At 45.3% G+C, this 24,758-nt stretch overlaps 2 protein-coding genes across 2 annotated transcripts in view; both read right to left on the reverse strand.

The window, feature by feature from the left end:
• LOC132592056 (uncharacterized) overlaps positions 1-24,758 on the reverse strand; it is a 51,579-nt gene continuing 26,821 nt past the window's right edge. The window contains exons 9-10 of the mRNA XM_088668970.1: positions 20,420-21,761; positions 1-5,818 (exon numbers count right to left, since the gene is read on the reverse strand). Coding sequence (XP_088525096.1) covers positions 5,223-5,818; positions 20,420-21,761 — 1,938 coding nt within the window. The 3' untranslated portion in view covers positions 1-5,222. The remainder of the gene's footprint in view (positions 5,819-20,419; positions 21,762-24,758) is intronic.
• On the reverse strand, positions 10,426-15,949 carry LOC132592074 (zinc finger protein 24-like). The gene is made up of 4 exons (XM_060274161.2): positions 15,516-15,949; positions 13,803-14,293; positions 13,520-13,601; positions 10,426-11,467 (listed from the first exon to the last, which is right to left on the reverse strand). Exons 2-4 carry the CDS (start codon positions 14,202-14,204, stop codon positions 11,001-11,003), a joined length of 951 nt encoding a protein of 316 aa, XP_060130144.1. The 5' UTR covers positions 14,205-14,293; positions 15,516-15,949; the 3' UTR covers positions 10,426-11,000.

The following is a 24,758-nucleotide window of genomic DNA, read 5'->3' on the forward strand; positions in this document are numbered from 1 at the left end:
TTCTTCTTCTTTTTTCAAAATTTTAAAATAAGCTTTATTTAAGTTTGGATTAAAATACATTCACCACACACTCAGAAAAAAATCAAGCATACAAACAAACAATAATATATAAATACAGTGGTACCTCTACTTACGAATTTAATGCGTTCCGAACACACATTTGTAAGTCAGAAAAATTTGTAAGTCGAATCCCATAGGAATGCATTGGGAGAAAAAATTCGTAAGTAGAAGCAACCCTATCTAAAAATTCGTAAGTAGAAAAAATCCTATCAAGCCGCATCCAAGATGGTGGACGGAGCTCCATTCGTAAGTAGAAACATTCGTAAGTAGAGTTATTCGTAAGTAGAGGTACCACTGTAATAATGTACAGAATCATATAATAATAATAATATAACATAAAGATAATCTATAACTTCATCTCCAAATAATCATCATCATACTATGATATAAATAATAATAATCATAATATTTATAAACACAAAAATTACTAATAATACATAAACAATAAGAAACGAAAAAGAAAGAACATACATTCGGCTAATCATTCGTACCCAGAATCAGCAATATCCTATCAATTCAACAATATTCCCGATCCCCTACCTATACTTCTCCCACAAAAGACTTCCACTTATCTCTATCTCAGATTTCTTTAACTATTATTCTCTAATACTGCACTCCTAATTCTGTATACTTAAATGGATATCTCCAATAATCATCAAATAAGGTATAGACTCGAATGACATCCGACTTCCTAAATAAAATATAACAAATAAAATGATAAATCACCGTTATTCAGCTACCTCCATATGAATTAGTTCAGGTTGGCTCAATGTGAGATGTTAGAAATAGACCCAAGATTTTACTGTGGGGCATTGTCCCTTCATATACTCTCCAAACTTTTCCCAGTTTTGGTGGAATTTTTTATTAATATATCCTCTAATTGAATTAGTCAAATTGTCCAAATCTAAATATAACTACAGTGGTACCTCGGTTTATGAACACAATTGGTTCCGGAAGTCTGTTCATAAACTGAAGCGTTCATAAACTGAAGCGAACTTTCCCATTGAAAGTAATGGAAAGTGGATTAATCTGTTCCAGACAGTCCGCGGAGTACTTAAACTGAAGTGTTCATAAACTGAAGCATGGGTGTAATTGGTTCCGGAAGTCTGTTCATAAACTGAAGCGTTCATAAACTGAAGCGAACTTTCCCATTGAAAGTAATGGAAAATGAATTAATCCGTTCCAGATGGGTCCGCGGCGTTCGTAAACCGAAAATTCATAAACCGAGGTTCCACTGTAAATAGCTTCTCCTGCCATTCTGAGATACTGGGTACTTCTTTCTTTTTCCAATAGGAAGCAATCAGAGTTCTTGCCGCTGTTACTGCATATAAGAACAGTGTTGCATCCTGTTTTTTAATTGTATTGTCTATTATACCCAGCAAAAAGGATTCAGGAGTTTTCTTTATATTATACTTAAGTATTTTTTTAATTTCTTCAAAAACTTGATTCCATAAGTTTTTTATTCCCCCACAGTGCCACCACGCATGTATGTATGTCCCCGCTTCCCCCCTACATTTCCAACACAAGTTGTCCTTTGTCTTGTACATCTTATGTCCTTTGTCTTGTACATCTACCGGGGTTAGATGCCACCTATAGAACATTTTAATCATATTCTCCCTTACTCCCTCCGAGGCTGTAAATTTCCATATTTCCCCCCACAATTGTTCCCATTGTTCCATTTATATATTTTTTCCTATGTCAATAGCCCATTTCGTCATCGTCTCCTTTCCCATCTCGTCTTTGGTTTCCCACTCCAGCAGCACGTTGTACATCCTTGATATTATTTTAATTTCTGGTTGTATTAAAAAATTTTCCAATAGGGAGGGTTCCTCCGAAAAACCTAATCTTTGTTTATGTTCCTTAAATTTACTATGAATTTGGTGATACTGGATCCATCCAGTTAAATGATGTTTTATCTCCCCATATTCTTTTAATTTAAGATTTCCCTCCTTATCCTCTAATAGCTCTTTATGGCTCCTCCACTTTTTTATCGAATTTAATTTCTTTACTGTAATTATTTCTATTGGCAATGCCCACCTGGGAGTTTTGGGTTCCAGCAATCTTTTGTATTTGTTCCAAATCTTTAAAAGAGATCATTTAATAACGTGATTGTTGAACCCTTTATGTATTTTCGCCTTATCCTCTACCAGGTAGGCATGCCACCCAAATTTGTTCCCCACCCCTTCCAAATCTAATAAATCATTGTTCTCCAATTTCATCCATTCCTTTAACCATGCAAATCCTGCTGCATCATGGTAAAGGTTGAGGTCAGGTAGTGCCAGGCCTCCCCTATCTTTAGCATCAATTAATAATTTATACTTTATTCTAGCAGGTTTGTGCTTCCAAATAAATTTCATCAAATCTTTCTTCCATTGTTGGAAGACATTATTTCCCGTTCCTAATATTGGGATCATTTGGAATAAAAATATCATTTTGGGGAGTATATTCATTTTTATGGCCGCTATTCTACCTAATAATGACAAATTTAATCGTTCCCAATTTTCCAAATCTTTTTTTAACTTCTTTCCATACTCTATTATAATTATCCTTTAATAAATTATTTGTATTATTGGTTATCCAAATCCCAATATATTTTGTTTTTTCCACCACCTTCAATCCTACTTTTTCTGGTAATCGATTGATTTCTTGTTTTATTACATTTTTAATTAACATATTTGTCTTAATCATATTCAAATTCTTTTCTCCTGCTCTGGAGGGTAGGACCCAAACCAATGGATTCTGGCAGTTCAAGTTACAAGAAAGGACATTTTGATTCAGCTTTTGGGAGAACTTTCTGAGGATAAAAGCTGTTTGACAGTGGAACGGTCTCCCCCGGGAGGTGGTGGACTTTCCTTCCTTGGAGGTTTTTAAGCAGAGGTTGGATGGCCATCTGTCATGGATGCTTGAGCTGAGATTCCTGCATTGCAGGGGGTTGAACTATTGGACCCTGGGGGTCCCTTCCAACTCTAACATTCTGTGATTCTGTGGCAATCCCTAATCTCCACCCCGGAGCCTCAGCTTCTTTTGCATTTGCTCAGTGGAGCAGAAGGCCAGAATGAGGCCTCATCCATGCCAGGCCCTCGGCTCCTGCTGCAGCGATTATTCACACCCAGCAGAAGTCGGGAGGCAGCTGGCTCTGAGCCATGCAGAGAGAGATGGTGCAATCCTTCCTGCTTGCCCCCCCCAACCACCAGTTTACAAACCTCAGTGGCCCCCCAGAGGGAGAAGATGAATGTACACAAGCCCTATCAAAGAAGGGCAGAAGGAGATCCCAGTGTTTTCCATTGCTAGGCAGACCTACGCAAGCACACACCCCACAGCAGAAAGAGACCCTCTGTAAAGTTTTGATCATCTAGCAGATCCTCATTTAATCACCTAAACGTGGATTTTCATTTTGCGTTTCTAAAAAAAAAACAGGGTTACGGTCTGATATTGTTCTTGGCAATATCTGTATTTTTCTTACCTTCAATTCTAATTCTTTAGACACCCATATCACATGGATTATTGAACTGCTTCCATATACATCAGAATGAAATGTGAATTCTCTATCTAACAAATGTTTGGTTCTCCAAATATCTATCAAATTGAAATGGTCAACCAATTCACATAAAGTATTTGGAAGTCTGCCCCCCCTAGTATCCTTTTGCCTAATTGTTCTGTCCATTTCCAATGACATCACCCCGTTCAGATCGCCCATCTGTATTCAAATTTATCTTAAAATAATCCTTTAGGGTTTTTTGGGCTTTCTTCACAATCTCCTCATTCCTCATCAGTGCACCGTTCATCCTCCATCTAAAGGAACCTTGAAGAGACAGCTTTAATTCTACTAAAACAGCATTATGGTCAGAACAAGTCCGTGGGCAAATTCTGCCTTGGCAACTCTTCGGGCCAATTCTCTAGCTAGCCATATATAGTCCAAACGGCTCCACAACTGATTGGCATCTGGGGGGGGGGAATGCACTGTCCTTTTCCATTGAATTTTTCAACCTCCATGTATCAATCTTGTCTAAATTGTCGGTCAATGCAAAGAAAGTATTTGGTAGTCTCCCTTCATTGGAGATTTTCTGTCTTTGATATCTGTCCATCAATGTGGAGACTACCCCAATCATGTCTCCCATCAAGACGATTTTGTAATCCAAATAATCCAGAAGTATATTGTGAATCTTCTTAACGAATTCGGCCTTTCCTTCATTTGGTGCATAAATTCCAAGCATTAAAAGTTTTTTGCCTTGTGCTATTACTTCAACTGCAACATATCTCCCTTCCTCATCCTTGAACATCATTCTTGAATCAATTTTTTCTTTTACATAAATTACTCCTCCTTTCTTTTTTACTTTATCTGCTGATATATAATCTTGGCCCAGCCTTTTATTTTGTAGAATTTTTCTATGCATTCTCATCACATGTGTTTCTTGTAGACATATCACATCCAAATTCTGTTTTAACAATACATGACGAATCCAATTTCTTTTAATGAATTTATTCCTTTTTACTCATGGTGTCCAATTAGCTTCCAATCCTGTTAATTTGGGTAGAATAGACTGCTCGAAAGTCCGCTGGCTTTGGAGCTTCACGCAATGGAGGTAGCAAATAAACCCACAGCACCCACGTCTCCCACTCCGCTAGCTCACAGGGCTTTTACTAGAGCTTACCAGGAAGCAGAGGAAACACCTCGGGTGCCCGCAAGGTCACCAGAATGCTCGATCTGAGGCTCTTTGGGGGGTCTGCAGCACTCTTGTGGCTCCCCCCTCCTTCACTGAGCCAGGGATTCTCGGAGCAGGAATTTCCCCTGCCAATTAGAAATGGTGGTTGACCGGAAGTCCCAGATACTACCAAGTTGATGTCTCAGCGAAAACACAATAACTCCAGCCAAGAATTCTTTTTATCATTCTATTGAGGATCGTTGCCAGAATCTTAGTCAAAATTTCACACAGTCTATTTTGAAGTTAAACCATAACAATAACAAAATACTATTGAAAGCCCGCTTGCATATTTCAAACACTTAACCTTTGGGGGCAGATTTGCTGAGTAAAACAGCAAATGCAAAATATATAAAAAGAAAATAATGGGGACTCACCTCCCGCAACATACCGATCCAATCACAAAGTACTTCTCTAGATCAAAAACTTGGCTGATTAAATTAGAAAATAAACTTATATCCCCTAGTTCAAAGGATGCCCGTTAATTAAGTCCAAATTTAATCTTAAAAAAACAGGTGTCCTCTGCTCATAGTGACAGCTTTGGAGAGTTGACTCCCCTATATGAATTCTGTGATGCTTAGTGAGATTGGAGCTCTGACTGAAGCGCTTTCCACATTCCACACACTGATAGGGTTTCTCCCCTGTGTGAATTCTTTGATGGTAAGTGAGAGAGGAGCTCCTAATGAAGCTCTTTCCACATTCCATGCACTGATAAGGTTTTTCCCCTGTATGAATTCTTTGATGGGAAGTGAGATCAGAACTCTGACTGAAGCTCTTTCCACATTCCACACACTGATAGGGTTTCTCCCCTGTATGAATTCTTTGATGGGAAGTGAGACTGGAGCTCTGACTGAAGCTCTTTCCACATTCCACACACTGATAGGGTTTCTCCCCGCTATGAATTCTCTGATGGGAAGTGAGATGGGAACTTTGACTGAAGCTCTTTCCACATTCCATGCACTGATAGGGTTTCTCCCCTGTATGAATTCTTTGATGGGAAGTGAGATCAGAACTTTGACTGAAGCTCTTTCCACATTCCACACACTGATAGGGTTTCTTCCCAATGAGAATTATTTGTTGGGAAGTGGAATGGGAGCTCTGACTGCAGCTCTCTCCACATTCCATATTTTTGTGTGGCTTCTCCTCTCTGGGGATTTTGTCATGTTCACCCTTGTTCTTGATTTCCAATTCATCACAATCTGCAATGGAGACAAAAAGGGATTGACCCTCATGAACAAATGAATAAGAACTGAAGGGAGTTGGGTTTGTGTTCATTACCTTTGTGGTTTGTCATTAACCAACATACAGTGGCACCTCTACTTACGAATTTAATGCGTTCTGAACATTCATAAGTCGAAAAAAATTGTAAGTCGAATCCCATAGGAATGCATTGGGAGAAAAAAAATCGTAAGTCGAAGCAACCCTATCTTAAAATTCGTAAGTAGAAAAAATCCTATCTAAACCGCATCCAAGATGGCGGACGGAGCTCCGTTCGTAAGTTGAAACATTCGTAAGTAGAGGTACCACTGTATTTATTATTAGATTCTGATGGGTTCTTGAATGTTGCTTAGTTTGATATACAGTAGTGGCAAAAATGTGGAAGCCTTTGGAGGGGGGAAATATATTTTAGAGGTTTGATGGCTCATAACACTATTTATTTTGGAGTAATATCATACAATTATGTATCAATGGAAAGATAATTTAATCAAGAATGTAATTACCTGTATTCTATCAAATGTTATAGCCAAATAGTTAGAAAAAGAAAGCACAACTTGCTTAGGTTGACTTTTGTCAGATTGTTATGTGATTGCTAGCTAGTTAGTTTTTTTGTCTTCTTTCGTTTCGTGAGTTTGAAGAACATAATAAAATGAAAGAAAAATATGTGAGGAGAAGAATTGGAGAAGATTTACATCCTACTCGCATTACACCTACCATGAAACACCCAGTTAGTGTGATGATCTGGGGTTGTATGACAGCAAAAGGTGTGGGCAGAATTTGCTTCATTAATGGGAATGTAAAATCCCCAAATACAGAAATCAAATACTTGACCCCAAACTGAAGCGTTCCGCATGTGATCTTTTCCCAGATACTGAAGCTTGCTTATTTATTTATTTATTTATTTAATATTTCAACATGATCCCGCTCCATGTCATGTTGCTGCTGTGTGCAAAAGGTAGTTTCAATATAATTATATTCCACTGGTGGAATGCCCTGGGAATAGCCCAGACCTTAACCAAATCAAAAATCTATGGAGGCGACAAAAGAAACCTTTTAGTCAGAACCAACCCAGCAATACAGTGGTACCTTGGTTTACGAACTTAATCTGTTTCGGAAGTCCATTCTTAAACCAAAGCGTTCTTAAACCGAGGCGTGCTTTCCCATAGAAAGTAATGAAAATGGATCAATCCGTTCCACTTTTAAAAACAACCCCTAAAACAGTGATTTAACATGAATTTTACTAACTAGACTGTTGATCCATAAAATGAAAGCAGTCATCCATGTATACCACTGTATATTTTTTTAAATATACCTCCCTTCATCCCAATATCACACAGCGGTTCACAACCGCTGGTCTATTAGTCTGGCAACCCTCCGCTTAATGCTCTTCCCACTAAGAAAGGAGTGGAGTCTCCATTTAAATGCCACCCACGTGCTCTGCAAAATCTGCAAATGCCGACGGCTCCCTGCCTTCTTCTCCTATGCATCTCTCACCCTGCACATGGCCGCAGCTCCGTTGAGAACCGGGGCTGTCACGAGCAGCCTCACTTGCTCAGGACTGTGTGTGACCTCACCCTGTCCATCTCAACCAATAGCAGGTGGGGCTGCCACATTTGAATGGAGAGTTTAGGAGGCGCCACAGGAGGACGGGCTGCTGGTCGATCTCCTGAGGACAGGCGAGTCCCTGGACAGGGATCCTTCCTCCCCACCCTCCGCTCAGCTGTCTATTCTGCTATTCCATCACTGCAGCATCAAGGACCCGCTTCTCTGCTTCTGGTGTTGCTGCCGCAGCCGGCACTCAACATAAGAAGGCTGTGCCGAGCAGGCAAGGGATGTTGCTGCCGCTCCCTGGCTCTGGGCCCCTCTGACTCCAACGCCGCTGCTTCCGCTTGGCTGAGCAAGGGAAGGCTGTGCCGACAAAACAGAAGTGCACCCCAGAATGGAGTACGCTCGTTTTCCAAAAAATTACGCAAACCAGAACACTCACTCCAGTTTTGAAGTGTACATAACCCCAAAATATCGTTAACTAGGCTGCTCGGAACCCCAGGTACCACCGTAAAGCTCAATTAATAGAGGCAATAATTGCATCTTGGTATCACATTATTACAGCTGCAGAACTAAAAAAAAATTGGTTCACTCCATGAGAAGGCATTGTAAGGCCGTAATTAAAGCTAAAGGTTACCAAACTATTAATTGACATGGTGAGAATTTCTGTATATCTCCTTTTTTCTATGTGTTTCACATTTCTTCTTCATGACTGCTGTTCTAATAAATACTCCTTCATTAAAGTTATTGCATTACATTCTTCATTAAATTATCTTTCCATTGCTATATAATTTTTTGGTATTATTCCCCCCAACAAATGGTGCTATGAGCCATCAAACCTTGTAAATACAGTTTCCTGAAAAGGTTTCTACTGTACAGTAAGTTGTTCATTTAAGGTTAATGTACTTTTTATACGGGATCAGATTTTTATTATTAATGTTTCATGTTTATATATGGGCAGGGAATGAATAAAAATTATTACTATTACTATTATTAGAATTGCTACTACTACCTAAGATTCAATAAGCCTGGCTCTTTTCTGGGATGGATTTTGTTTGGCCCAGTCATGGCATCCCCTCCATCTCCAAGGTCAGGCGTCTCTTTGGTCAACCCAAGATTGACAGCAGCAAAAACAAAAACAGAAAACCTGACAGAAGCTACTTCTCTTTAATAACAACTCTGAGGCTGACATTTAAGATGCCTGGGCAGTTCAGACCAGCCCAACCGTGGTATGAAGAGGAAGTACTGGAGGAAGATGGTTCACAGAAAAGACTGTAATTTACTTTTTATTGTGGGGGTCCCAGGTGTTGTAGGGGGCGCTGTTGAGCTCTGTGAAAATATAGGAGGTTGGTCACATAGAGGTATTTTTTGAATTTCCAGGCAGATAAGACAATCCCACAGGGAGCCTTACCAAGAGAGGCCACGATCCCACGATTCTCCTCCATGACGTCCTTATGCAGAGCTCTCTGGTCAGGATCCAGCAACGCCCACTCCTCGTCCGTGAAATGAACAGCGACATCTTCAAAGCACACTGGACCCTAAAAGAAAAAGGGAAATGTCCTCCTCTGAGACAGCAGAAATATGATCTGCTACACAATGCTCTGTTCTTTCCTTCCTCTTAATTGCTGTCTTGTTTCAATAGGATTCCTTTGCTGCACATTTTAATTATGGGTGCTTATTTTAACGCTTTAATGGAATTCTTTTATTCTGCATTTTAATTAAGGGTGTTTGTCTTTGTGCAAATAGGTGGTACTCCTCCTTGTGGTTTTCAAGTCATTCTCCCTACGTAAGCATTCCACTTTCCCAGATGGAAGGATCCACTTTCTCCTCTCCTCGGGTCCTGTTCTGAAGAGGATCCTTCCCAGTGCCCTGGAGCCAAATTCCAGGGGTTCATGGGGGCATGGAGAGGGGAAGGAGTGGGGGGCAGGCCCCATTTGGTAGTAGATGGGGCCGGCTAGGTAAATAAATCCTGGACACTGTTGGTTATGGTCTCTCCTGTAGGAATGACCCCCAGGTGTGAGACACACCTCCGCTCTGTGCCCTTTGCCTCCTTTTGGAGAGGCATGGCTCACTTTCCGCTTGGTGGGAACATGACGTCCAGGAGCAGGTCTCGCAAATATCAGAGGAATGTAAATATCATGATGTAAAAGTGTTCCTAATGGTGTGCAGATTTGTGAATAAAAAGAGCCTCTGCAAAGCTTACGCTCAGCTCACCTGCTTCAACAACTCCTGCCTTGGGTCTTTAACTTCAATCTCCAAACCTTAGAAGCCAATTTTAGCATTCAGTGATCAATTTAGTAATTGTTGTTGTTGTTGTTTAGTCGTTTAGTCGTATCCGACTCTTCGTGACCCCATGGACCAGAGCACGCCAGGCACTCCTGTCTTCCACTGCCTCCCGCAGTTTGGTCAAACTCATGTCCGTAGCTTCGAGAACACGGTCCAACCATCTCATCCTCTGTCGTCCCTTTCTTCTTGTGCCCTCCATCTTTCCCAACATCAGGGTCTTTTCCAGGGAGTCTTCTCTTCTCATGAGGTGGCCAAAGTATTGGAGCCTCAGCTTCAGGATCTGACCTTCCAGTGAGCACTCAGGGCTGATTTCCTGAAGAATGGATAGGTTTGATCTTCTTGCAGTCCATGGGACTCTCAAGAGTCTCCTCCAGCACCATAATTTTAGTAATAAAAGAAGCCTAGTTTGGATGGCCATCTGTCTTGGATGATCTAGCTGTGATTCCTGCAATGCAGGGGGTTGGACTTGATGACCCTTCAGGAAATCCCACAGTTCACAGCTGGAGTTTACTCTTTCTTAGCAAGAGCACAATATTCAGAGTTTCAGGCTAAGGAGAACAGCAGCTCATTTGTCAGTTTGCAAATCTTAGTGCAGAAAGTATTGATCTCATTTTGATTTTTCTTATTCTAATTAGGAAGCTTCTCTGCATAAAAGAAACAAGCAGAAGCTTCCTGATTTTGGGGTTATTCCTTCTGGGAAGCTGAGTTAAATAGGTTATGTTACCTCTTCTCTCAAGGTCATGCTGACTATAAGAAGAGGCCAGAAGGAGCCTTGGTTTCATTTTCTCTTTCTATCTCTCTTCCTTCTGGTGTTCTGTATGCTTAGTGATAAGGTTTAGACTTATTATAAGTTATGGTAAGTTTCAGGTAAGTCTGCTGCTTTCCTATGAACAGGGCCAATCCTGAACATTTTGGATTTGGGACCATTCTGCTCATTTGCCTTCAATAGCAGTAAAGCCCTGCTCGATTAAATACAATTGCCTCTGGTCTATTTTGGGGGGATCACTCTGCTAACTATACATTCGAGTTCTGCTCTAGATCAATATTGAGTAGAATTCCATGTCAGGGTCTTCCTCCACAAAATCAGTTGCCAAGAGTGAAGGACAACTTTTCCAAGTCCCCCCTCTCTGGGGTTTCTGGCAAGCGATTGAACAGTGCGCCAGAGTGCAGCCTGCCTTTGCTCCTCCATTGTCAGACGTCTCCTGGCTCTGAGAGACAAGCAGGGAGGCTGGCTTCTGGCACTGGTGGCTCCTCCTTCTCCTGACTCACCTCTGCCTCTCCACCTCCCTCCTCCCTCTCACCTCCTTCCTCTTCTACCTCTGATTCTGGGCTGCATTCTGCCACATAGTCTCCCAGCTCACTCAGCCCCGTTACCCCTTCAGGTTCTGACACCTCCTCTTCCCAGGCTTCTTCTTCTGATCGCTCATCCTTTTTCCACCTCCACTCCTTGGCCTCTAAGATGTCTTCCCTTCCTGGTTTCCCGGCTGCTTCCTTCCGCCATTCCTCTGTGCCCAACCAGTCCATGACATTGCTCCATCCCTCGGCCTCTGTCCCCACAAGACAGATTCGCCTGACCTGATCAGGTTCCACAGCGCCCGTTTCCCTTCTGCCCCCATGAAAAGGTGAATAAGGAGGTCTTGCTGGCATCATTCTGTCACCTGCAAGAGAAAAAAACAGGTAATCAGGATGGCAGGAGTGCCTGCTTCTCTCACAGGTGAAACAGGTTTTAGTGATCACCAAAAGTGGGTTTCTGAATAAGTCATGTCAGACTAATCTAATCTATTTTTTTGACATGATTACAAGCCTGGTAGATGAAGGGAACGCTGTGGATATAGCCTATCTTGATTTCAGCAAGGCCTTTGACAAGGTGCCCATGATATTCTTCTAAAGATGCTGGTAAAATGCAGGCTAGACAATGCTACCATTCAGTGGATTTCTAACTGGCTGACTGACTGAACCCAAAGGGTGCTCATCAATGGCTCCTCCTCATCCTGGAGAGTAGTGACTAGTGGGGTGCCACAGGGTTCTGTCTTGGGCCCAGTCTTATTCAACATCTTTATCAATGACTTGGATGATGGGCTTGAGGGCACCCTGAGCAAGTTTGCAGATGACACCAAATTGGGAGGGGTGGCTAATACCCCAGAGGACAGGATCACACTTCAAAATGACCTTAACAGATTAGACAACTGGGCCAAAGCAAACAAGCTGAATTTTAACAGGGAGAAATATAAAGTACTACACCTGGGGGGGGAATTGAAAGGCACAAATACAGAATGGGGGGCACCTGGCTTGAGAGCAGTACATGTAAAAAGGATCTAGGAGTCTTGGTAGACCAGAAACTTGACATGAGTCAACAGTGTGATGCAGCAGCTAAAAAAGCCAATGCAATTCTGGGCTGCATCAATAGGAGTATAGCATCTAGATCAAGGGAAGTAATAGTACCACTGTATTCTGCTCTGGTCAGACCTCACCTGGAGTACTGTGTCCAGTTCTGGGCACCACAGTTCAAGAAGGATACTGATGAGCTGGAACGTGTCCAGAAGAGGGCAACCAAAATGGTCAAAGGCCTGGAAACAATGCCTTATGAGGAATGGCTTAGGGAGCTGGGTAGGTTTAGCCTGGAGAAGAGAAGGTTAAGGGGTGATATGATAGCCATGTTCAAATGTATTAAAGGATGTCATATAGAGGAGGGAGAAAGGTTGTTTTCTGCTGCTCCAGAGAAGCGCACTCGGAGCAATGGAATCAAGCTACAAGAAAGAAGATTCCACCTAAACATTAGGAAGAACTTCCTGACAGTAAGAGCTGTTCACCAGTGGAATTTGCTGCCAAGGAGTGTGGTGGAGTCTCCTTCTTTGGAGGTCTTTAAGCGGAGGCTTGACAGCCATATGTCAAGAATGCTTTGATGGTGTTTCCTACTTGACAGGGGGTTGGACTGGATGGCCCTTGTGGTCTCTTCCAACTCTAGGATTCTATGATTCCCTTCTGCCCCCATGAAAAGGTGAATAAGGAGGTCTTGCTGGCTTCATTCTGTCACCTGCAAGAGAGAAAAGGTTAAGCAGGATGCCAGGAGTGCCTGCTTCTCTCACAGGGGAAACAGGGCATCTCTAACCACAGATGGGCCTTTGAGAAAGCCTGACCTGATGAGAGCATTTGGAACTTTGTGCCCATTTCATGTTAGTTGTGCAGAAATACATCTCCCCTCCTCTGGACCCTTGTTCCCAACAGCCCCCCCCCAAAAAAACAGAGAGGTTAGGTCAGGGGTCCCCAGACTACAGCCCGGGGGCCGGATGCGGCCCAATTAGCCTGCCAATCCGGCCCGCGACGCCCCCCGCCGCCCGCTCTTACGGCGCGCAGCGCGGCAGCGCTCTTCCGGGTTGGGAAAAAAGCGCCGGAAATCCTTTCTGCGCATGCGTATGGGCCTCTCCCGACCCGGAAGAAGTCATTTCTGGTGCACTTCCGGGTCGGGGGAGGCCCACGCGCATGCGCACAACGGATTTTCGGCGCTTTTTCCACCCGGGAAGCGCGCCGCCGCGCCAGTAAGCGCGCACTCCCCCGCCCGCCGGCCCATACAGGCACGCGCTCCCCCGCCCTCCGGCCCGCCGCGCGATCGGCGCAGTGGGAACCGGCCCAAACGCCGGTAAGTCTGGGGACCCCTGGGTTAGGTGGAAAAGCAACAGAATGAAACTCAGAAAAACCACCTCCCTGCTTACCCAGTGGCCTCTCTCTGGTGTCCAACGGAGGCCTCTCTATCTCACAGGAATCCAGGTCCATTACTGCAAAATGATCCTTTTTCTGAAAAAGAAACAAGGATTCAAAACAGAGAATGAGGAGAAGGAGTAGAAAGGGAATGACGAACACAAAACTTTTAAGGGTGTGAGATCTCATTCCATGGATGCCTTCCCAGAAAAAAATGGGCCATCAGGAGAGCATTATGGGATGTTCCCTGTCCTGTTTGGATCCCCTTGGGAGTATCCAGAGGAAAGTCTCTCTCACCTGCTTTCTCTCCTCTGCCTGACTCAGGAGGAAACCTTCGGCCAGGGCCACCGCCTGGGAACTGGTCTCCGCTCCGCATTCCCTCACCCAGCTCTCCATCTCTGGGGGAAGGACAGCCAGGAACTGCTCCAAGATCACCAGGTCCAGCATCTCAGCTTTCGTGTGCCTTTCTGGCTTCAGCCACTGGTGGCAAAGGTGGTAGAGTCGGCTGCAAACCTCTCGGGGTCCTTTGGCCTCCTGGCAGCAGAACTGCCTCAACTGCTGGCTCTGCCCCTCTGAGCGGAGGGTGTCCTCCTCACCCAGCATCTTCTGCACAGAGTTTTCCCAGAATCCCCCACTGCTCCCACTTTGGATGGCATGGCCTCTTCCTGCTCCAGGGCCAGCTGAGTCTCGGTCATCCATCTGTGCTCAGGAAATCTCTGAGAGATCGGAAGACACCCTTTGGTCTTCTGCCAAGTTCTGTCCGTCTTAATGAGAAGCTCTAGCAAATCCTACAAAGTAAATACAATGTTCTGTTACAGGATTTGTAGTTCAGGAGAGGAAAATGGTTCTCTGAACAAGCATGAATGAGTCTTGCTAGGAACGAGGGCTAGACTGGACCACAGCCCAAACCATGAAATTTCTTCTTAAAGAAGGAGGAGGAGGAGGAAGCAGCCTCTAGCCCTCTGAGAAGGAAGATTGCAATGCAAAATGTGGAGGCAACTGGAAGGATTTCTGTGAGGTGAATCAGCCTAGCTGCTCCTGCTTTCCAGTCAATGCATGAAGTCAGAACTGACTGACAAGGGAGTCATTGGTATCTTGTGAAAAATGGATGCCTGGCTCTAGTGGGGGTCCTCACCCGGGGGTCCTCAGGAGTTGCTCTCCCCCACCCCCACATCAGGGCACATTTCTCCCCTGCTTCTGTCTCCTTTTCTTGCACTTGGACTCTCTGCCACTCTCAAGACAGACTCCTGGGGTGGGGTCCCTGTTTCTTAGGTCTGAGGGCCAGGTATGTATCTGGCCAACCCCCTGAGGGCCAAGTGGGTGGGGCTCAATACATATCCATTGAAGCTGAGGGTGAAGGGCAGGAAATTTATTATTCTATTAGATATCTTAACACACACATTGATGCCAAACCATTGATGCCAAGGTCCCTGGAGGCTCAGCGAGTAGCAGCGCCCATTTCCGGCTCGGCTGGTTTTCCAGCAAGAATCCCTTTGGGACAGAGAGGATGTGGTCCTGGGATGCCATGCTCTGGGTGCGAGGGAATTGCAGCAGTGGCCTCCGTGTGGAGCTGCCCTTGGAGACGACGGGAAACTGGTCCGCAATGCAGCAGCCAGACTATGGGCTGGGATCCCTCTCTTCATTCCTGGCCTTTCTCTCCCACCTTTCCTCCCTCCCTCCAGTGGGTATTTTAGTGGAGGGGGGGGGTAGTCCACCTCCTCGTCCAGCTTTGGAAAACCATTTGCACATGTTCCCTCTGTTGTGCAATGACGCTGAGCGAGGTCACACAGAATTAAAGTCCCAGGGACTCCTTTGTTTGAAGAAGGGAGATTTCGAGGGAGTCAGTTTGGGATCCTCTGATCTCCAGGAAGGAGAGCCTTGCAGACCCTCGCCCCCCTCCCTGGCTGGACCCTCTCCTCCCTGACTTGGCTTTGTCCCCCCCAGCACCTGGGACCCCCCCCGTCTCCCCACTGCACCCTCTCTTTTTTTGGAGAGAGAGAGGAGACTCACCCGACCATCCCAGGAGTGAAGGGACAGCGATGCAGCCTTTGCAGGAGAGACACCAAAGCAGGAAAGGAGGACTGGGGAGGGAGGGGGGAGGGGCCTTGGCTCTGGAGGACCTGGGAATCCCCCTTGCTTCCTGTCCTCTCTAGGAAGGCAGCTCGCTTCCCTTTAACCCTCGCAAAGCCGAGGGCGTCCAGCTCAGCCCTCGCTCGCTTGGCAGAACCTCCTCTTTTCGTTATTTTCATGGATCTAGCGGGGCAGCTCCCCCCTGGCTACGCCTATGGGAAGAGATGCTTTGGGGGGGGGGGATTTTGTCTCTTGGTTGGGCTGTGAGCATCTCCCTCCCTTGGCCAGAAAGTGAGGGAGAGAGAGAGAGAGAGAGAGAGAGAGAGAGAGAGAGAGAGAGAGAGAGAGAGAGAGAGAGAGAGAGAGAGAGAGAGAGAGAGAGAGAGAGAGAGAGAGAGAGAGAGAGAGAGAGAGAGAGAGAGAGAGAGAGAGAGAGAGAGAGAGAGAGAGAGAGAGAGAGAGAGAGAGAGAGAGAGAGAGAGAGAGAGAGAGAGAGAGAGAGAGAGAGAGAGAGAGAGAGAGAGAGAGAGAGAGAGAGAGAGAGAGAGAGAGACGTCATTGGCGAGCTTTTCTCCTGGGTCCGGATGGGGGGGAAGGAGAGGGGGGGTCGTGTTGGATCTTCCTGGGAAGCAGCAGCATCCCAAGTCCCGAGGTTGGGCTGCAGGTGAAGCTGGTGGGAAGCCAGGTGGCCTGGCAGGGTCACGGGGGGGGGGGAATGGCTCTCTTCCTGAAGGCTCTGGGTTCCAATCCTGGGTCTCCATCGGGCAACCAGCTCCATCGGGCAGCATGGAGGGAGATGGAGACACACCAGGTCTGACTTCACTTGGGGGTCACATCCTTCATTCCAGAGGGCCTTTCTTTCTTCCAGAGACATTTCTGGAGGACAGTCTCATCTTTTACACCATTATGTCAGCTTCGAGGTCCTACATGATTCCCTTAGTCTTCCGGCACACACTTTATTAAAGGAGGTTACAAGACTGTGGTGGGACACACACACACACACACACACACACACACACATACACACACACAGGTCTGTTTACATCAGCAGGAAGCAAGGACCCTCACCCTAGAATTCAGGAGTGGGAGGGATAGGAGGGGATCCCAAGGTCATCTTGTCCTGCCCCCTGCAATGCAGGAATCTCAGCTCAAGCATCCATGGCAGATGGCCGTCCGATCTCTGCATAGAAACCTCCAAGGAAGAAGAGTCCGCCACCGCCCAAGGGAGACCTTTCCCCTTCCAACTGCTCTTAGACTTTCCTCAAGGCAGCGGGTCCTGAGTTCTAGCACTGATGAAATAATCACGCCGGCGCTGCGTGGCGAGGCGGCGGGGGGGAGGAGCGCTTCTCACCCCCCCAAGCCTCGCCGTGCACCTCCCGCATGAGACGGGGCTTCGGAGAAGGTCTCCGAAGCTCCGTCCCATGCGAGCGCAGAGAGGGAGGGAAGTCTGCGGCCCCGCCGCTCCTCTCATAGGCCAGGGAGCGTTGTGAGGAGGCGGCGGCGACGGACAAAGATGGCGGCATCGGGCTCTGGGGACGCGGCGGCAGCTGCCGGACCGGGCTCCTCAAAAGCGCCCTTCCTCCCCCCATTCACCTCCGCCGGCCTCCACACTCGCTTCCCCGACGTGCTGTCTGGCTGGGAACGGCAGTTGGAGGAGACAGAGGGGTGGGGGGGAGGGCCCGCGCACGTGCGTTCTAAGTCTCTGGTCCAATCCCTGTGTCCCTGGGGCACATGCGCAGTAGCCCAGGGACACACGGGAAAACGTGGACGCAGAGACACTTGTATTTTATTATATAGGACTAGTGGTTTTCAGCCCGTTCAATAACGGGCGCTAGAATCCTGGGGTTCGGAGAAGCGCTTGCGCAGCGCTTCTCCGAACCCTGGGACCTGTCCTTGCTGTCGGCGGCAGGGGGACAGGAACGGAGGAGGAGAAAGCGCTGCTTTTTCCTTCTCCGTTCCTCTCCCGCAGCCGCCGACAGGAAGCAGATATCCCAGGGTTCGGAGAAGCGCTTGCGCAGCGCTTCTCCGAACCCTGGGACCCGTCCTTGCTGTCGGCGGCAGGGGGACAGGAACGGAGGAGGAGAAAGCGCTGCTTTCTCCTTCTCCGTTCCTCTCCCGCAGCCGCCGACAGGAAGCAGACATCCCAGGGTTCGGAGAAGCGCTTGCGCAGCGCTTCTCCGAACCCTGGGACCCGTCCTTGCTGTCGGCGGCAGGGGGACAGGAACGGAGGAGGAGAAAGCGGCGCTTTCTCCTCCTTTCTTCCTCTCCCCCAGCCGCCGACAGGAAGGACGCGCGCACTCCCCCCCCGCCTCCTCCAACCGCCGCTCCTCACGGCCAGGGAGGGTTGTGAGGAGGCCTTCGCCGGCCTCCACCCCGGCGGGAGCGGCGGTTGGAGGAGGCAGAGTGGGGGGAGAGTGCGCGCGCGCAGTCTCTGCTGTCCAATCCCTGTATCCCTGGGGCACATGCGCAGTGACCCAGGGACACACGGGACATCTGGACGCAGGGACAACATGGACATTATTATATAGGTGTATTTTATTATATAGGATGGCAGGGTTTCTTGGGGTTGAAATTAATGAGCTGACAAGGGTATCATTTGTCAGCAATAAATATGATTTGTTCTCATCTGTAAGTGAAGTCACATTTGAAACAACACAGAAGCAGTCAAAGGGAATTTCCTAGGAAGTGTTTTATTCAGCCTCAACTGCAATCATGTGTGCTGAACACACAGAAACTCATAGATAATGTGAAATTACTGGGAGTTACAATCTCCTGGAGAAGGAACTGGCAAGCCACTCCAGTATCCCTGCCAAGAAAACTCCATGGACAAAGACAACAGGCATATAAAAGTTATGACGCTGGAAGATGAGCCCCTCAGGTCGGAAGGCGTCCAACATGCTACTGAGGAAGAGCGGAGGACAAGTACAAGTAGATTCAGAGCTGATGAAGCGGCTGGGCCAAAGCCGAAAGGACGCTCAGTTGCGGACATGCCTGGAAGCGAAAGGAAAGTCCGATGCTGTAAAGAAAAATATTGCTTAGGAACCTGGAATGTAATAACCATGAGTGGAGGTAAGCTGGATGTGGTCAAAAATGAGATGACAAGAATAAATATCGACATCCTGGGCATCAGTGAACTAAAATGGAAGGGAATGGGCGAATTCAGTTCGGATGACTATCATATCTACTACTGTGGGCAAGAATCCTGTAGCAGAAATGGAGTGGCCCTCATAGTCAACAAAAGAGTGGCAAAAGCTGTAATCGGATGCAATCTCAAAAATGACAGAATGATCTCGATACGAATCCAAGGCAGACCTTTTAACATCACAGTAATCCAAGTTTATGCACCAACTACCGGTGCTGAAGAAAGTGAAATTGACCAATTCTATGAAGACTTACAACACCTTCTAGAAATGACACCAAAGAAGGATGTTCTGCTCATTACAGGGGATTGGAATGCTAAAGTAGGGAATCAAGAGATAAAAGGAACAACTGGCAAGTTTGGCCTTGGAGTTCAAAATGAAGCAGGGCAAAGGCTAATAGAGTTCTGTCAAGAGAACAAGCTGGTCATCACAAACACTCTCTTCCAACAACACAAGAGACGACTCTACACATGGATATCACCAAATGGGCAGCATCGAAATCAGATTGATTATATTCTCTGCAGCCAAAGATGGAGAAGCTCTATACAGTCAGCAAAAACAAGACCTGGAGCTGACTGTAACTCAGATCATCAGCTTCTTATAGCAAAATTCCAGCTTAAACTGAAGAAAGTAGGAAAAACCACTGGGCCAGTAAGATACAATCTGAGTCAAATCCCTTATGAATACACAGTGGAAGTGAGGAACAGGTTTAAGGATTTAGATTTGGTGGACAGAGTGCCTGAAGAACTATGGATGGAGGCTCGTAACACTCCATTTCTTCTACGGGATTCTTTCCCACAGTAGTAGATATGATAGTCATCCAAACTGAATTCGCCCATTCCCTTCCATTTTAGTTCCCAGGATGTCAATATTTATTCTTGTCATCTCATTTTTTACCACATCCAGCTTACCTCCATCCATGGTTCTTACATTCCAGGTTCCTGTGCAATATTTTTCTTTACACCATTGGACTTTCCATTCGCTTCCAGGCATATCCGCAACTGAACGACCTTTCGGGTTTGGCCCAACCGCTTCATCAGCTCTAAATCTACTTGTACTTGTCCTCTGCTCTTCCTCAGTAGCATGTTGGACGCCTTCCGACCTGAGGGGCTCATCTTCCAGCATCATAACTTTTATATGCCTGTTGTCTTTGTCCATGGAGTTTTCTTGGCAGGGATACTGGAGTGGCTTGCCAGTTCCTTCTCCAGGTGGATCACTTTTAGTCAAAACTCTCCGCTATGACCTGTCCATCTTGGGTGGCCCTGCATGGCATAGCTCATAGCTTCTCTATCCCGCTAGCATATTTCAAACACTTAACTTTTTGGGGGAGATTTGCTGAGTAAAACAGCAAATGCAAAATATATCAAAAGAAAATAATGGAGACTCACCTCCCGCAACATACCAATCCAATTACTATAAAAGTACTTTCCTAGATCAAAAACTTGGTTGATTCGATTAGCATATAATCTTATCGCCCCTGGAAAACACCCTGATGTTGGGAAAGATTGAGGGCACTAGGAGAAGGGGACGACAGAGGATGAGATGGTTGGACAGTCCATGGGGTCACGAAGAGTCGGACATGACTAAAGGACTAAACAACAACAACATCTCCCCTAGGTCAAAGCATGCCTGTTAATTAAGTACAAATTTCATCTTAAAAAACAGGTGTCCTCTGCTCATGGGGACAGCGTTGGAGAGTTGATTCCCCTGTATGAATTCTGTGATGGGAAGTAAGATCAGAGCACTCACTGAAGCTCTTTCCACATTCCACACACAGATAAGGTTTCTCCCCTGTATGAATTCTCTGATGGGTAGTGAGATGGGAGCTCGTATTGAAGCTCTTTCCACATTCCACGCACTGATAGGGTTTCTCCCCTGTATGAATTCTCTGATGGGTAGTGAGATGGGAGCTCTGACTGAAGCTCTTTCCACATTCCACACAATGATAGGGTTTCTCCCCTGTATGAATTCTTTGATGCTTAGTGAGAGAGGAGCTCATACTGAAGCTCTTTCCACATTCCACGCACTGATAGGGTTTCTCCCCTGTATGAATTCTCTGATGGTTAGTGAGATGGGAGCTCTGACTGAAGCTCTTTCCACATTCTATGCACTGACAGGGTTTCTCCCTTGTATGAATTCTTTGATGAGAAGAGAGAGTCCACTTGTCATGGAAGCTCTTTCCACATTCCACGCACTGATAGGGTTTATCTCTTGTATGAATTTTCTGATGGGAAGTGAGATGGGAGCTATTAATGAAGCTCTTTCCACAATCCACACATTGATAGGGTTTCTCCCCTGTATGAATTCTCTGATGGTTAGTGAGGTGAGAGCTCTGACTGAAGCTCTTTCCACATTCTATGCACTGATAGGGTTTATCCCTTGTATGAATTCTTTGATGGGAAGTGAGATCATAGCTATTCCTGAAGCTCTTTCCACATTCCACGCACTGATAGGGTTTCTCCCCTGTATGAATTATTTGATGCTTAGTGAGATGGGAGCTTGTATTGAAGCTCTTTCCACATTTCACACACTGATAGGGTTTCTCCCCTGTATGAATTCTCTGATGGGTAGTGAGATGGGAGCTCTGACTGAAGCTCTTTCCACATTTCACACACTGATATGGTTTCTCCCCTGTATGAATTCTTTGATGCTTAGTGAGATCGGAGCTCTTCCTGAAGCTCTTTCCACATTCTCCGCACTCATAGGGTTTCTCCTCTGTATGAATTCTCTGATGCTTAGTGAGGTGAGAGCTCTGACTGAAGCTCTTTCCACATTCTATGCACTGATAGGGTTTCTTCCTTGTATGAATTATTTGATGGGAAGTGAGACCATAGCTCCTCCTGAAGCTCTTTCCACATTCCACGCACTGATAGGGTTTCTCTCCTGTATGAATTTTCTGATGGGAAGTGAGATTGGAGCTCGTACTGAAGCTCTTTCCACATTCCACACACCGATACGGTTTCACCCCTCTATGAATTCTTTGATGCTTAGTGAGATTGGAGCTCGTACTGAAGCTTTTTCCACATTCCACACACTGATAGGGTTTCTTTCCAATGAGAATTCTTTGTTGAGAAGTGGAATGGGAGCTCCGACTGCAGCTCTCTCCACACTCCATATTTTTGTCTGCAATGGAGGCAAAAAAGGGATTAGAGCCTCAGAAACAAATGAAGAAGAACTGAAGGGAGTTGGGGGTGTGTTCATTACATAGAATTATAGAATCACAGAGTTGGAAGAGACCACAAGGGCCATCCAGTCAAACCCCCTGCCAAGCGGGAAACCTTTGTGGTTTGTCATTAACCAACATATTTACTATTAGATTCTGATGGGTTGTTGAATTTTGCTTAGTTTGATATATAGTAGTGGATAAAATTGTGGAAGCCTTTTGGGGGGAAAGTATATTTTAGAGGTTTGATGGCTCATAGCACTACTTCTTTTGGTGTAATATCAAAGAATTATGTATCAATGGAACGATAAGTTAATCAAGAATGTAATTACCTGTATTCTATCAAATGTTATAGCCAAATAGTTAGAAAAAGGAAGCACAATTTGCCTAGATTGACTTTTGTCAGATTGTTATGTGATTGCTATCATGTTGGTTGGTTTTTTGGTCTTCTTTCATTTCGTGAGTTTGAATAACGTAATAAAATTACATAAAAATATGTGAGAAGAAGAATCGAAGAAGATTTACATCCTACTTGCATTACATCCACCGTGAAACATCCAGTTAGTGTCATGGTCTGGGGTTGTATGACAGCAAAAGGTGTGGGCAGAATTTGCTTCATTAATGGGTATGTAAAATCCCTAAATACATAAATCAAATGCTTAAGCCCAAGCTGAAGCGTTCCGCATGTGATTTTTTCCCCAGATAGGGAAGCTTGCTTATTTAATTATTTACAGTGGTACCTCTACTTACGAATTTAATGCGTTCCAAACGCACATTTGTAAGTAGAAAAAATTTGTAAGTCAAATCCCATAGGAATGCACTGGGAGAAAAAATTCCTAAGTAGAAAAAATCCTATCTAAACAGCATCCAAGATGGCGGACGGAGCTCCGTTCGTAAGTAGAAACATTTGTAAGTAGAGGTACCACTGTATTTATTTAATATTTCAACAGGATTCTGCTCCATGTCATGTTGCTGCTGTGTGCAAAAGTTGGTTTCAATATAATCATATTCCACTGCTGGAATGCCATGGAAATAGCCCAGACCTTAACCAAATCAAAAATCTATGGAGCCGACAAAAGAAACTTTTTAGTCAGAAGCAAACCAGCAATACAGTGGTACCTTGGTTTACGAACTTAATCCGTTCCGAAGTCCATTCTTAAACCAAAGCATTCTTAAACCGAGGCGTGCTTTCCCATATAAAGTAATGAAAATGGATTAATCTGTTCCACTTTTAAAAACAACCCCTAAAACAGTGATTTAACATGAATTTTACTAACTAGACCGTTGATCCATAAAATGAAAGCAATCATCCATGTATACCACTGTATAATTTTTTAAATATACCTCCCTTCATCCCAATATCAAACAGCGGTTCACAACAGCTGGTCTTTTAGTGTGGCAACCCTCTGTTTAATGCTCTTCCCACTAAGAAAGGAGTGGATTCTTCATTTAAGTGCCACCCACACGCTCGGCAAAATCTTGGAAACGCCGACGGCACTCTGCCTTCTTCTCCTGCACATCTGTCACCCTGCACATGGCTGCAGCTCCGTTGAGAACTGAAGCTGTCACGAGCAGCCTCATTTGCTCAGGACTGTGTGTGACCTCACCATCCGTTTCAACTAATAGCAGGTGGGGCCGCCACATTTGAATGGAGAGTTTAGGAGGCGCCACAGGAGGACGGTCTGGCTCCAACGCATCTGCTTCCGAGGGCTGAGCGAGGGAAGGCCGTGCCGACAAAACAGAAGTGCACCCCCGAATGGAGTACGTTCGCTTTCCAAAAAAATTACGCAAACCGGAACACTCAAGCCCGTTCAGAACTGTACGTAATCCCAAAAGATAATTAACTAGGCTGTTCGGAACCCCAGGTACCACTGTAAAGCTCAATTAATAGGGGCAGTAATTGAATCTTGGTTTCACATTATTACAGCTGCCGAACTAAAAAAAAATTGATTCACTCCATGAGAAGGCGTTGTAAGGCCGTAATTAAAGCTAAAGGTTACCAAACTAAGTATTAATTGACATGGTGAGAATTTCTGCATATCTCCTTTTTTCTATGTGTTTCACGTTTCTTCTTAATGACTGCTGTTCTAATAAATACTCCTTCATTATTCCCCCAACAAATGGTGCTATGAGCCATCAAAACTCGGAAATACACTTTCCCCAAAAGTTTTACGCAATTTTGGCCACTACTGTAAGTTGTTCATTTTAAAGTTAATGTACAGGATCAGATTTTTATTATTAATGTTTCATGTTTATATATGGGCAGGGTATGAATAAAAATTATTACTATTACTATTATTATCACTGCTACGACTAACTGAGATTCAATAAGCCTGGCTCTTCTCTGGGATGGATTTTGTTTGGCCCAGTCATGGCATCCCCTCCATCTCCAAGGTCAGGCGTCTCTTTGGTCAACCCAAGATTGACAGCAGCAAAAACAAAAACAGAAAACCTGACAGAAGCTACTTCTCTTTAATAACAACTCTGAGGCTGACATTTAAGATGCCTGGGCAGTTCAGAACAGCCCAACCGTGGTATGAAGAGGAAGTACTGGAGGAAGATGGTTCACAGAAAACTGCAATTTACTTTTTATTGTGGGGGTCCCCGGTGTTGTAGGGGGCGCTGTTGAGCTCTGTGAAAATATATGAGGTTTGTCACATAGAGGTATTTGTTGAATTTCCAGGCAGATAGGACGATCCCACAGGGAGCCTTACCAAGAGAGGCCACGATCCCACGATTCTCCTCCATGACATCCTTATGCAGAGCTCTCTGGTCAGGATCCAGCAACGCCCACTCCTCGTCCGTGAAACAAACAGCGACATCTTCAAAGCACACTGGATGCTAAAAGAAAAAGGGAAATGTCCTCCTCTGAGACAGCAG

This window comes from Zootoca vivipara, chromosome 4 (assembly GCF_965207765.1).
Source record: "Zootoca vivipara chromosome 4, rZooViv2.hap1.1, whole genome shotgun sequence".
Lineage (NCBI taxonomy): Eukaryota > Metazoa > Chordata > Lepidosauria > Squamata > Lacertidae > Zootoca > Zootoca vivipara.

Excerpts from the sequence above, each read along its gene's own strand:
- LOC132592074 (XM_060274161.2), bottom strand. The coding sequence starts at position 14,204 with ATGGATGACCGAGACTCAGCTGGCCCTGGAGCAGGAAGAGGCCATGCC. Across the intron at positions 13,602-13,802 it reads AGGCAGAGGAGAGAAAGCAG|AAAAAGGATCATTTTGCAGT; the intron begins GTGAGAGAGACT and ends TTTCTTTTTCAG. Across the intron at positions 11,468-13,519 it reads CACCAGAGAGAGGCCACTGG|GTGACAGAATGATGCCAGCA; the intron begins GTAAGCAGGGAG and ends TTTCTCTTGCAG.